General features: G+C 32.8%; 2 protein-coding genes and 1 pseudogene across 5 annotated transcripts; 2 read left to right on the forward strand and 1 right to left on the reverse strand.

Moving 5' to 3' along the window:
- Positions 1-2,616: 2,616 nt before the first annotated feature.
- On the reverse strand, positions 2,617-3,627 carry LOC105800886 (uncharacterized; annotated as a pseudogene).
- Positions 3,628-4,799: 1,172 nt separating this feature from the next.
- Positions 4,800-9,727, forward strand: LOC105801946 (oxysterol-binding protein-related protein 2A). 4 transcript variants are annotated; one of them, XR_008190787.1, is made up of 10 exons: positions 4,800-5,105; positions 6,226-6,657; positions 6,979-7,134; positions 7,335-7,502; positions 7,615-7,755; positions 7,944-8,177; positions 8,292-8,405; positions 8,645-8,861; positions 8,953-9,108; positions 9,499-9,726. XR_008190787.1 is itself a non-coding variant. In XM_052623396.1 (9 exons), the coding sequence occupies exons 2-8, from the start codon at positions 6,409-6,411 to the stop codon at positions 8,813-8,815; spliced, it is 1,233 nt and encodes a 410-aa protein (XP_052479356.1). In that variant the 5' UTR covers positions 5,338-5,461; positions 6,226-6,408; the 3' UTR covers positions 8,816-8,861; positions 8,953-9,379. The 4 variants fall into 4 exon arrangements, 1 of the variants encoding a protein (XP_052479356.1); XR_008190788.1 differs by lacking the exon at positions 4,800-5,105 and adding an exon at positions 5,335-5,461 and having other exon boundaries at positions 8,645-8,853; positions 9,499-9,727; XR_008190786.1 differs by lacking the exon at positions 4,800-5,105 and adding an exon at positions 5,338-5,461.
- A 1,373-nt stretch (positions 9,728-11,100) lies between these two features.
- On the forward strand, positions 11,101-11,752 carry LOC105801947 (14 kDa proline-rich protein DC2.15). The gene has a single exon (XM_012633310.2). The coding sequence runs from the start codon at positions 11,178-11,180 to the stop codon at positions 11,586-11,588; it is 411 nt and encodes a 136-aa protein (XP_012488764.1). The 5' UTR covers positions 11,101-11,177; the 3' UTR covers positions 11,589-11,752.
- The last annotated feature ends 456 nt before the right edge of the window (positions 11,753-12,208 follow it).

Consider the following 12,208-nt stretch of genomic DNA (forward strand, 5'->3'; position numbering starts at 1 on the left):
TCAAAATTTTTAATTAATAATTGTAAATTATAATTATAATTGTCACAATATTTTATTATATGTTTTTCCTTAGAGTTCTATTCAAATAATTACATTATTTTAAAAATAGTACGTCCTTCTTTAATTATTTTTAAATCTGTAATAATTATCATAATTTCTATTTTATTTTAACTTTTTAATAATTCTAAATTAAATATTATAGTTATTTTTAAATGTGAATTTAGTGCTTGGTCAAATGTTTATATATATATATATGTATATATTATAGATAGATATTTTAATTTACTCATTTTTAGTTTATATTTTTAAAATTTTAATTTTAATCAATTAAATCCGTTACGTTAGATTCTGTGGTAAATAATGTTTTTAGAACCAATCAAGCCATCAATTTATCGGTCTGGTCGGTGCGATTGAAAATTATTAAAAATAAAAAATAATTCAATCGATTCAATTGTTAGTTCAACTAGTCTATACCAGTTTTCAATCTAACCAAATCAATGCCATTATCCAAACAAATACCCTAGCTAGGTCCTAATCCGACCATCCAATACAGTCTAATGCAAACGTTATTGGTGGTAAACATATTGTAGTTTCACATAATATTTACAAAAAAAACACACACACACACTGATCACTTTTATTTGAGTTAGAATTGAAATTTTGAAAAGTATAAAACTTAAAATAAATAAATTGGTGAACAATGACTAAATCCATTACTTAAAAGATTAGTTGTGAAATTTAATTTAACATATTTAACTACAGTTAAATTCATGATTGAAATTTCTAAGTTAAAAATAAAATTCATTAATCCAAAAATATAAAATTGAAATTGACGAAATTAGAATAAATTAATTAAATTCACTTCAAAAATTAATAATAGAATATGACCAATTATTATAATTTTTATACAATATTGCTCCAACAGTAACTTTTAGGTCATAAAAATATTAAATCCAAATATTAAAATATTAAAACTTATTTTACTTAAGCCCAACCAAGGATAAAATATATATATATATGTATATATATCACTTCAAATGTCACATTATTCTCCTTCTCTTATAATTCAAAAACAATAAATATCTAATCTACGCCTACCGAATCCAACAATAAAATTGGAAGTTTGTTGAGCTACTAGCGTGTCCTAGTTTTTGAACAAAATTAAGGCTAAGGACTTATTTGATTTTGATTTTATTTCTTTTTACTTGTAATTTCTATTGTTTTATGAGAGATTACTCTAATAAACATCATTATTCATACAATAAATTATTTTATAAATCCTTCCCATCATTTCATTTAAAGTTCTTTTCTAATTATTTAATAATATTTTAATAAATTTTTCATGTCATTAACACATAATTTAAGTAATTTTTGCCTTAAACTCTAAACCTGAATTTTAAACCTTAAATTCAAGTGAAATTGGAGTTTGAGATCTGGATTCAAGATTTAGGGTCGGGGTTCTAGATTCGAGATTCAAAGTAAAAATTTACAAAATTACATGTCAATGACATGAAAAGGTTTATTGAAATATTATTAAATAATTAAAGCTAATCTGATGAAAAGATCCAAAAAATAATTATACTAACAGAAGTTTTCAAGTGTATTTAAACATCATTTAAAATCAATTAATATTATTTATTGATATTGTTTTTATTAAAAGTCTAAACGGCAGATTGAGTTTAAAAATAGCTTAATGCATGTTTTAACCATTAAAATTATATATTTTTTCTTTCTATTATGATATTTAATAAAGAAGAAATTACTATTAAAACTATACTTATAAATAACTTATTTAACAACTAAATCATAAGTAGAGTAGTAAAATATTTATAAATGAGTTTTTTAGGCTCAAGTTTAATTTCTAGACATCTCATATTTAGGTATTTTATTTAAATAGTTCATATAAAAATAGTAAAAAGGTAAAAAAACATTATTATATCAATATTCATTTCTTTATTAAAATCTAATTAAAATATTTTTATAACGAGTTGGTATTGAAATGGTTTTGAGGTGGCTTATCGTATCAACTCGATCAAGCACATTATATAAGAATAAATTGTGTTACTTGGTTCAATCTAATAACATTAAAAAATGCCTTTTACTTCATTTTTATGGCTTTTATTTTAAGATTCATATATATATATATAGATAGATATTTAAGTGATGTTCGAGAAACTGAAAAATTAACGCTAAAAATTCGATTCTAAATTTAAATTATCAAAATTAAGTGAGCAATATAATTAAATTGTTATATAAGTGCAAATACTAAATTATGAAAAATTTATATTATATATTTATTTTACTTTTAAAACAAAGTCAAAATTTAAAGGTAAAGCTTTTAAAAGATGATATTATGTTAAAAAATTAAAAAATTCTACATTAAGTGATAAATAACTGATTATTTACTTATCATTTTTCATAACTTTTTTATAATAAAAATTATTATTTATTATTTATTATGTATTATTAAACATATTTAAAAAAATTAAATCACATGAATGCTACATATATTGTAATGGGATATAAGTGTCACATGAGTACATGACCACATTGTAAGCGCAATTGGACTAAATCGAATAACAGAATAAAACCTAAGGTGTTGATAAAAGAAATATATACCAAAATGAAAAAGTGAAGGCCAAATTATTCAATAAAAAAGAAGAAGCAAGGGGTTGGGAAACTTATAATTTTTACAAACCAAATTAAAAGAAAAAATTAATTATAATTTTTACAACTTGTAGATAATAAGAAAGCAAGGCAACACCGCACGCGGATCAAACACGAGCAACTCGCCGTTGTCCCCACACACTGAGTCATATCCTGTTCGCCCATCCATCGACGACTCATACCCGAACCCCATCCGCTTCGACACTCGACCGGCAATTACACGGCAACCAACATCGCCCTCCTCCCCTTCCCACCTCCCGCGCTTTCGTGAGCTCCTCCGCTCCCTGCATACGTGCAAATCGTCTCCCCTTTCCCGTCGGAAAGCAGCCACGAGTCGTTCACCCAACAGTCCCCCGAGGCAGGACCCAAGCAACGGAACCGCATTACCTCGTTCCTGTCCGCTACGCACCTTGCATTTTCCTCGTCACCAAAAACCGAACAACCCGAACCCGATCCGGACCGTGTCTTGACAGTCTCTCGATACTCCTCGAACCGCGTCACCGTCCTCGGCCGACTTTGAACTTTAAAAATCATATCGATGCCACCAGTGAAAGTCCTGGGACTCCAACTCGCATGAAAAATAATCTCTACGACATTCCATGAAGGATGACCCTCGGCTAGCTCGGTCAGTGCAGGCAAGACGGTGTCATGGTTCCGATCGGGACGTGCAGGGGTAGAGCTAGAGCCACTCCGGCGAGGTCGAGGCGGAGGATCACTTAAATCGGGTTCGGGTTTACCGCGGGACCTCGGAACCAGTTTCGGGTCGGATTTCTTGGGCGTTATAACGTCTTTGATGCTTTCAGAACTTCATCTACCACTGGAACTGAGAATCAAATGCTTGGGATTTGGCTGATAAACATCTTCGAATACTCTCGATTTACATTGCAAATATTTGATCCACCCACTTGCTATAATCGCTCTCTCTCTTTTTCTTCTCAAAACTTTGTTTTCAAATTGGTTTTAGTGGGATCTTTTATTAAATGAGTAATCAGTGTCGGGTGATACGGAAATGACGAATATGACCTTATGGAACTACAAAGATTGAGGTCGTGAGGTTATTATTACCCACGTGGGCTCTTGTCTTAAGAAGTGTTCGCTTTGGGTGCAAAGTAGAGGTGCTTATGGGCCGGGCCGGGCCCAAAAAATTTCGACCCGGGTCCTAGGCCCAGGCCTGGCCCGAAAATATGGGCCTAAAATTTTGCCCAGGCCCAGCCCGGAAAAAAATTTATAAGCCCGGGCCTGGACCGGCCCTTTTTTTAAATAAATACCAAAAATTTATTTTAAAAATTAAAACAAAAATTAAAAAAATATTTTAAAAATATTTTAAAATTAAAAAAGTATTTTAAAAAATTTAAAAAAATTAAAAAAGTATTTTAAAAGTATTTTAAAATTAAAAAAATTAAAATATTTATTATATTCGGGCCAGGCCGGGCCCGGGCCAAAAAAATGGTGCCCGAGGCCCAGCCCGTTTTTTAATCGGGCCTCATTTTTTTGCCCAAGCCCATATTCGGGCCTATATTTTTACCCAAACTCTCCCATGTTTTGGGCTGGCCGTCGGGCCGGGCCAGGCCGCCCGGCCCATGAGCACCTCTAGTGCATAGGCAAAGATTCTTTAACGACGTAAGCAAGTTGAACCTTGGACATTAAAAAAATTCAATTTTTTATTTTTTTATGGATAAACTTCCTTTTTTTTTCCAAATTTTTTCATGTGTTTTTTTTGTTTTATAAAATTATGGTAGCTGATGATTAAGTCTTATTTCAATTAGTATAAATATTTTTATCTATGTAAGAGAACGTGAATTTAAGTACATTATATCGTATTATTATATTATTTATGGTTTGAGAAGCGGTTATGAATAATTATAGACATGGTCTCAAAAATAGCAAACACGATTAAAACTAATAATGAACTCTAAGAAAAATCTCATGAGATTGTGAGAATTGTATGACCTAGATTCAAGTCACGCTAGTCGCGTTTGTTGTTCGGACTTTTTTTAATTATTATAATTAAAAAATAATAATTAAAAGGATACTTCCATAATTTTGAATTTTCAAAGCAAGTATATAATAATATAATCCAGTTTCGAAAAACCGTTAACAATTTATTCTTATGTTTGAAAAGTAGTTTATAATATAGTAAATTAGTTAGAGATAGTGTTGGGCATAGACATGCATCAGTCACCGGAGATTTCATTGGCTCGAGCTAGGAGCATGCCGGCGGGGACTTTACCGGTATGTGAATCAGGAACTGCGGCGAGAGTGACGAAGGGAGGATCCGAAGGCACCGTCGCCGGAATTTTCTAGAAGTGAACTAATAACGGCAAAAAGTAATGGAGATCGAGGTGGTTTTCGCTTCGTAATAGTGTTATCTTACTCCAAGATTCACCGGCCGCAGGCGCTAAGCCTCCTCTCTCCGACCGGTGACGTCAGATTGATAGGTGATATGTATAACCAATCGGATTTCGAGAAAAACGAAAATCAAATTAAAAAATTGCAAAAAGAAAAAAAAATGAACCAATAATTATGATGCTAATGTAATTCTTTTTTATTTAGAGAGAGCTTAATATAGTTAATATTTTGATTCAAAAATATTAACTGGTGTTAGCAATTTTTGTCATTTTATACTAATTTTAGTGCCCTAAAAGTTGCATCTGAAGCAATTAAATTGTGAATTGTTAGGCATTTGATATCTTTTATAGCTAAGAATAAGAAAAAAAAAAAACAGGGGAGGGGGGAATTAGGAAATTGAAGAGCAAGAACCGTAGGTTTCTTGCATTTTCTTGTAGTTTTTACCGTAAGTTTCTTCTCTGAATTTTCTTTTTGTTTCTGGGATTTCAATTTTCATGTTTAATCTGATATTTAATAGAAAAGTTGAAGTCTTTTTTGAACCGATCAACGACGATTCAACAGATTGAAATTTGGTCTTTTCCTTTTCCTTCTTTTGCATTTAATCTTTTAGTTTTAGGGAAAAAGAAATGATGAAACGATGTATACAAATTGCATGTTGACGAATTGGAGTTTCAATTCTTTGTTCTTCTGGCGATTCTAGAAAATTTTCAGCAAATTTATACGTACCTTTTTATCTGTGGAAATTTGGTTTTGTATATGTTCCATTCATCCATTTATTCTGCAAATTTATTTGCTGTTATCATGAAATGACTGCATAAACACACACATACACGTTCATGGTGATCATGTGATCTGCTCTTGTAGCAGATGTCGTCATTTTATCAACTGATAGGCTCAAAAAATGTTTGCTTGAGGAGGGAATCAGTGACAACCTTGTAAAGGATTGTGACCAGATTAAGCTCTCATTATTTTTTAGGTCTGCAAGTTCTTTGTGAAGAAATATCTAATTTGCTTGACACTTTTAAGGCAGTTTAAGGTGATGAGAACTTAGTATGTTATTTTTGAATGCAAGTGTTTCATCTTTGGTTGTTCTTGAACTTAAAAGTTCTCAAAATGAATGATGAAATGCCATAATGGTTTGAGATAAACTATCATTGTAGTAATATCTGTTTCTTTTTGTTACTAACTTTTTGTACTGTTTTCTCATAGCCTGATATATATTGCTTTGGGGCTTCTCGGAATTCAGTGCAACTGAATCATCTGATGAAGATGAAACCTCCTTCTATGACACAAAACAGTATTTCACCGAACTCGCTGTTAGTTTTCAATGCTTAAGAAGGGCAGCTGATCGAGCAGATAATCAGAAAGAAACTGAAAATTATTGTGGAAAAGATGCATGGTGATAAAGAAGATTGTGATTCTGGATATCCTCAAATCGAAAGGCGAAAAAAGCTTCCCGATCCAGTTCTAAGAGAGAAAGGGGTTAGCCTTTGGTCTCTGATCAAAGACAATGTGGGAAAGGATCTGACACGAGTTTGTCTCCCTGTTTACTTCAATGAGCCAATATCATCCCTTCAGAAATGTTTCGAGGACCTAGAATATTCGGATCTTTTGGACAGAGCATACAAGTATGGAAAAGAAGTACGTTATTCATGCATTTTATCTTAAATTTCCGGGTTTCTGTTGATATATGCATGCTATTTTCTTCAGGATTTTATAAAGTTTTCAAACAACTATAAACAACATAAAGGAAAATCAGTATTAGCGTTTGTAACAACTATCAAGTGTTCCTTGCTAGCTTTTTGAGGGTGATGTTGTTTCATGTGCCTCTTAGATTTGTTGGATTTTTAGACTTGTTGAGATGATTATTATGGTTTTGATGAACATCAACAGCTGCTCTTGCTTTATATCTGTGCTATCTGATTGTATGCTCTATTTGGAAATTTTCTGTTACTTCCTCAGGGGAACAGCCTCCAACGGATTCTTAATGTTGCTGCATTTGCTGTTTCCGGGTATTCTTCTTCTGAAGGCCGGCATTGTAAGCCTTTCAATCCTTTACTAGGAGAAACTTTTGAAGCGGACTATCCTGAAAAAGGACTTCATTTCTTCTCTGAGAAGGTCAGTCTTCAAGATCTATCAACTCAGCTTGCTTCATATTAAGAAACAGGCACTTATATTGAACTTAAATTTATAAATTAAGAAACATAAGTTAGGTTCCACCTTCCAAAGCAGTTGTCTCGATTTATCTGAATGCGAATGTGCAAATATTTATGTCGAAGTTTCATAGAGTAAATGACTTACCTTCCAAGTTGCAACAGGTTAGTCACCATCCAACCCTTCTTGCATTTCATTGTGAAGGCAAAGGGTGGAAATTCTGGGGTGATAGTAACCTCCGCTCGAAGTTTTCCAGGCGTTCAATTCAGCTTGACCCTGTTGGCGTTCTGACCCTGGAGTTTGATGATGGTGAAACATTTCAGTGGAGCAAGGTATGCACCACTGGGCTACATATTTACTAGATGTGCTATTTCAGGTTTTCCCATGTTCTAGCTTCCACTTCTTTTTACGTGCTATAAATTGTTCGAACTTCATTCTTTGCAGGTAACTACTAATATTTATAATCTCATCCTTGGTCAAGTGTATTGTGATCACCATGGATTGATGCAAATCCGTGGGAACAGCCAATATTCATGCAAACTCAAATTCAAAGAGCAATCTATTATTGAGCGGAACCCTCACCAGGTTAATTGTCAATCTGAGTTCTTCATAAGTTTCTTTCTAGTAGCTCAGTTCAGTTATCTTTAATTTGTACCAATACAGAAAAAATGATAATATGACAGTGCTTTATCCTGGTTCTATTAGTCTACGTTAAGCGTTTTTAAATAGTTATTTTCTCTAATAATTGTTTATCCTGTCCTACATTTACTTAGGTCCATGGATTTGTTGAAGACCATTCAGGTAAAAAGGTTGCTACATTATTTGGCAAATGGGATGACAGCATGTATTATGTCAACGGTGAGGTGAAGGGGAGTGGCAAGCCAAAGGTCTGCTGTCCTTCAGAAGCCACCTTGCTATGGAAAAGGAATGAGCCAGCTCCTAATCGGACTCGCTACAACTTAACATCATTTGCGATCACACTAAATGAGATAACACCGGGGTTGCAGGTAGAGATTATGAATTGAATCACTTTCTCATAAGCATTTTCTTTTTCCTCTTATGCATATATAATTGTTTTCTATAGCTTTGTCTGATCCTGGGTATTTGATCATGGAATTAAGGAGAAGCTCCCACCTACAGATTCTAGGCTTCGACCAGACCAACGTCATTTAGAGAACGGGGAATTTGATGGAGCAAATTCAGAGAAACAACGGTTGGAAAGGAGGCAAAGAATGGTACGTTCCCACCTTGTCAATTTTCACGTATACATCCTGGATCGGTAACTATCTCGTAACTTACAAATCAATTATAGTGACATTCGTTAGAACTAATCAATAACTTGTTTTAGAAACTTCCTTGTTGCAAGAGGCAACTCTTACTGCAGTGAGAAATGAATCCTCAAACTAGTGACATAATCAGATTTAGAGTACTGCTTTTACCAGTGAACTTCACTCTGCATTCTTGTCTTGCACAGTCGAGAAAACTACAAGAAAGTGGCTGGAAACCTAGATGGTTCCGGAAAGATGGTAACGGAAGCTACCACTACGTGGGCGGATATTGGGAAGCAAGAGAGCAGGCGAACTGGGATGGATGCCCAGATATATTTGGTGAATTCAATGAAGAAACTGTTGATTCCTCTGGATGATAACTCGACTCGTATTCAACACTTGCATCCATTTCAAAGTAACATGGTTGAACATCTATATTCTAGCTGCCATTTTTTGATGCAACTCTTTGGTTGTCATTTAGACCTGATTATTCATACATGTACTGATCATGTAGAATGAACAAACATTAAGGGATAATCATGGAGCACATTCAGACAAACTTTGATTCCAGATTACCGCCATTATCTGTTCTCAGAGATTGCAGACCAATTTTCAGATGTTCATCCCATGAGGCAACCAATATTTGGACCTGATGCAGCGGATGAATAAGGTCAGTCCCTTCTGTAACATTCTCTTGTGTGCAAATATTTTTGTGTAATTGTAATTAATTTCTTCATATTCATTTATTCTAAAGCTCCTTCAATCGAGAAAGCTAATTTCATTTGATAATATGATTTGTGTAATATAAAAGGAATTATTTCATTATCTTAGGCTTACCTGTTATATTTGCTTAGGATTTTCTGGATATTGCTTTTTTTCAAAGGTCTGAAAATGGGAAACACAATATTGCAACATTTTGTTTGTATTTTGGAAAAATTTCAAACTTTGAGGGAAAAAAGAGAATATATAAATATAAAAATAATTTTGGTCTTGTTTTCTTTTACGTTTTGGTCTAGAACAAATGCTTATTATTTTATTTATTTCTTTTATATTTTTGCAGAGAAGTTAATGGAAGTTCAAGGGATTCAAACCATATATAATGAAAGTTTTTGTTTTGAGAAAATGTTAATTTTATTGATTCAAACATCGATTTTTAAAAATATAATGTATATAATTATTGATTTAATTGTAATATTTCATTTGTAAATTGATAAATTTCACCTTTTGAATTTATTCATTTATTATGTATTACATTTGAATCCAACAGAAATGAGAAGCATATTAATGAAAATACTATTGGTCTCACCATTTTTTGTTCTTCCTAATTGCGGTAATAATCTATTGGTTTTATCACCATGCGGAATTGTCTCCCTCACGTTGAAGGGCGGCGTTAGGGAGAGGCATGGCTTCATTTAAAAAAGGTAATAAACCCGTGTATTCAATAATTGTAAAATTATAAATTAATATAACCATAAAATTGTATTTTAATTTCTAAAATATATAATTTAATTTTAGTTTCTTTAAAAGAATAGATTTTTTGCTTCACTCTTACTCTTGTTTATCACATGATGTCAAAGTTGGTTAATACGATTGACTTTTAACAATCGGATTAAAACTATATTACATTTTCTCTTAAATGAAATCGATTCCTTTAATACAAAAAAATAATTGCTAAAACTGTTAATTTAAATAATAATACAAAGTAATAGTTGCTAAAAGCTATTAAATTAACTCTTTTAGACTGAAAATCGAGTTCAAACATTTTAATTATTTTATTTTAATTAATTAGTGATTAACATATCAAACATAAGATAAGTATAAAAACCGAGCTCATTTTTCATTAGAAATAGGGGTAATCGCGTGGAACCCATGGTAGGTTCTAAGCTCGCCCGTGACACTCCCAGTCAAATCCAGCTACAAAACATCCATTGACAACATGCCAATATCTCCAACACTTTGCACCTACAATACGCCATTTCTGAACCGAATAAACAAAAAAAAGGTTGGTTGGCAGTAATTATTAATATGGAAGCATCTCGAAATGGTGTGTTTGCTTTTGCTTTCTCATATTATGCTTCAGATTCCATGCCTTATTTTAGAACAAAATTCCTGTACCATCAATGATGTATATTGGAAAATTGACTAAATTACGAGTTTGATTAAATAAGCTAATGGAGAAAACATTTTTTAATGTCGGTAGTAAGTTTAGTACTGCAATATTAAGTTGCATATTGGGAACTTAGAATAAATTATGAGTTTAATGTGAATGAAGTTCAGTAAATCTGTTTAGAGGGTACTAATGCCTCAAGAAGAACATGAAAGGTTTGACAAAGAGTGTAATCCATTTTGTCTCTACTTTGGCAGTTTGTAAGTTGTCACTATCATGCTTATATTTTGGAAGGACATGGAACATTACAATGGGGATATTCATTTAAAGTTAGCCTAAGGCAGATCCACAAATTATTGATCCTATAGGAGCAATGGTAACATGGTAGTGTGTTAATTTCCACCTCACAGATCACAAACATCCAAACTTCACCAGCCAGCTTAAAAAAGAAAAAGAATCAAATTGATTTATTCTACAATTTTGATCAATTAACCTAACATTTAAAAAAAAAAAATCCACTAGCCTTCTTTTAAACACTATAAAACCCCCATCCCATTCGCTCCAAGTTCCCATCCTCAAAACACACTCTAAGCAAAGAAAGCAAGCCACTAGGGTTTTAAGAGAAGATCAAAATGGCTTCAAAAAAATCAGCTTCCATGGCCTTCTTTTTAGCACTCAACATTCTCTTCTTTTCCCTAGTCAGTGCTTGTGGCTCTTGCTCTTCACCCACCCCTAAACCAAGGCCAAACCCAAACCCCAACACCCCCACCCCTACTCCATCCGCACGAGGCAGGTGCCCTAGAGATGCCCTCAAATTAGGTGTATGTGCCAATGTGCTTAACTTAGTCAATGTCACCGTTGGTTCACCTCCAGTGATGCCATGCTGTTCCCTTCTCAATGGCCTTGTCGACCTCGAAGCTGCTGCTTGCCTTTGCACTGCTATTAGAGCTAACATCTTAGGCATCAACCTTAATATCCCTGTTTCTCTTAGCTTGCTCCTCAACGTTTGTTCAAGGAATGTTCCAACTGGGTTCCAATGCTAATTAAGTCATCACTTTTCCCTCCATTCTTTCTCAACTTCCTTATGGTGTTTGTGTGTTTGGTTTTTTTATAAAGTTATGATGTCATAACTCCATTGTTTTAGTTTGTATCATTGTTGCTTTAATTTCCTTGGGAGAATTGATACAGAATAATATTTTTCTTCAAAGTGTTTTTCTTTGAGTGTTTATTATATCTCTAAAGGACATGAAAAAGCTTGTATTATTCAATCCGTTCTTCTTGATTCCTCGTCAAATTATTTATATGATGTCTACAGCTAATTATGGCAATGAATTTTATATCTAATTATAAATAAGTAAAGTTGGGAATTTTTTATTTTATTTTCATCCCGCAAAATATCTCCTTCATTCTTATAATTTTCAAATCCGAAATGGAAACTCATTAAAAAATAGAAAGCACATTTTTTGAGTCCGTGACTCAGGATTTGTTGAATCAGATGTAAGCATTTGAAACTAAAAAAAGACATTACTGCACCAAAAGGCAATCATTCCTTCCACTTTCTGTTAACATTTCCATTTCCACCCAATTCAATACATTAACGTTGGTTATTTTTTATATTTAAAAATAGATAAATTATTCCATTTATATTAATTGTATTTATGTG

Source organism: Gossypium raimondii, chromosome 11 (genome assembly GCF_025698545.1).
Source record: "Gossypium raimondii isolate GPD5lz chromosome 11, ASM2569854v1, whole genome shotgun sequence".
Classification (NCBI taxonomy): domain Eukaryota; kingdom Viridiplantae; phylum Streptophyta; class Magnoliopsida; order Malvales; family Malvaceae; genus Gossypium; species Gossypium raimondii.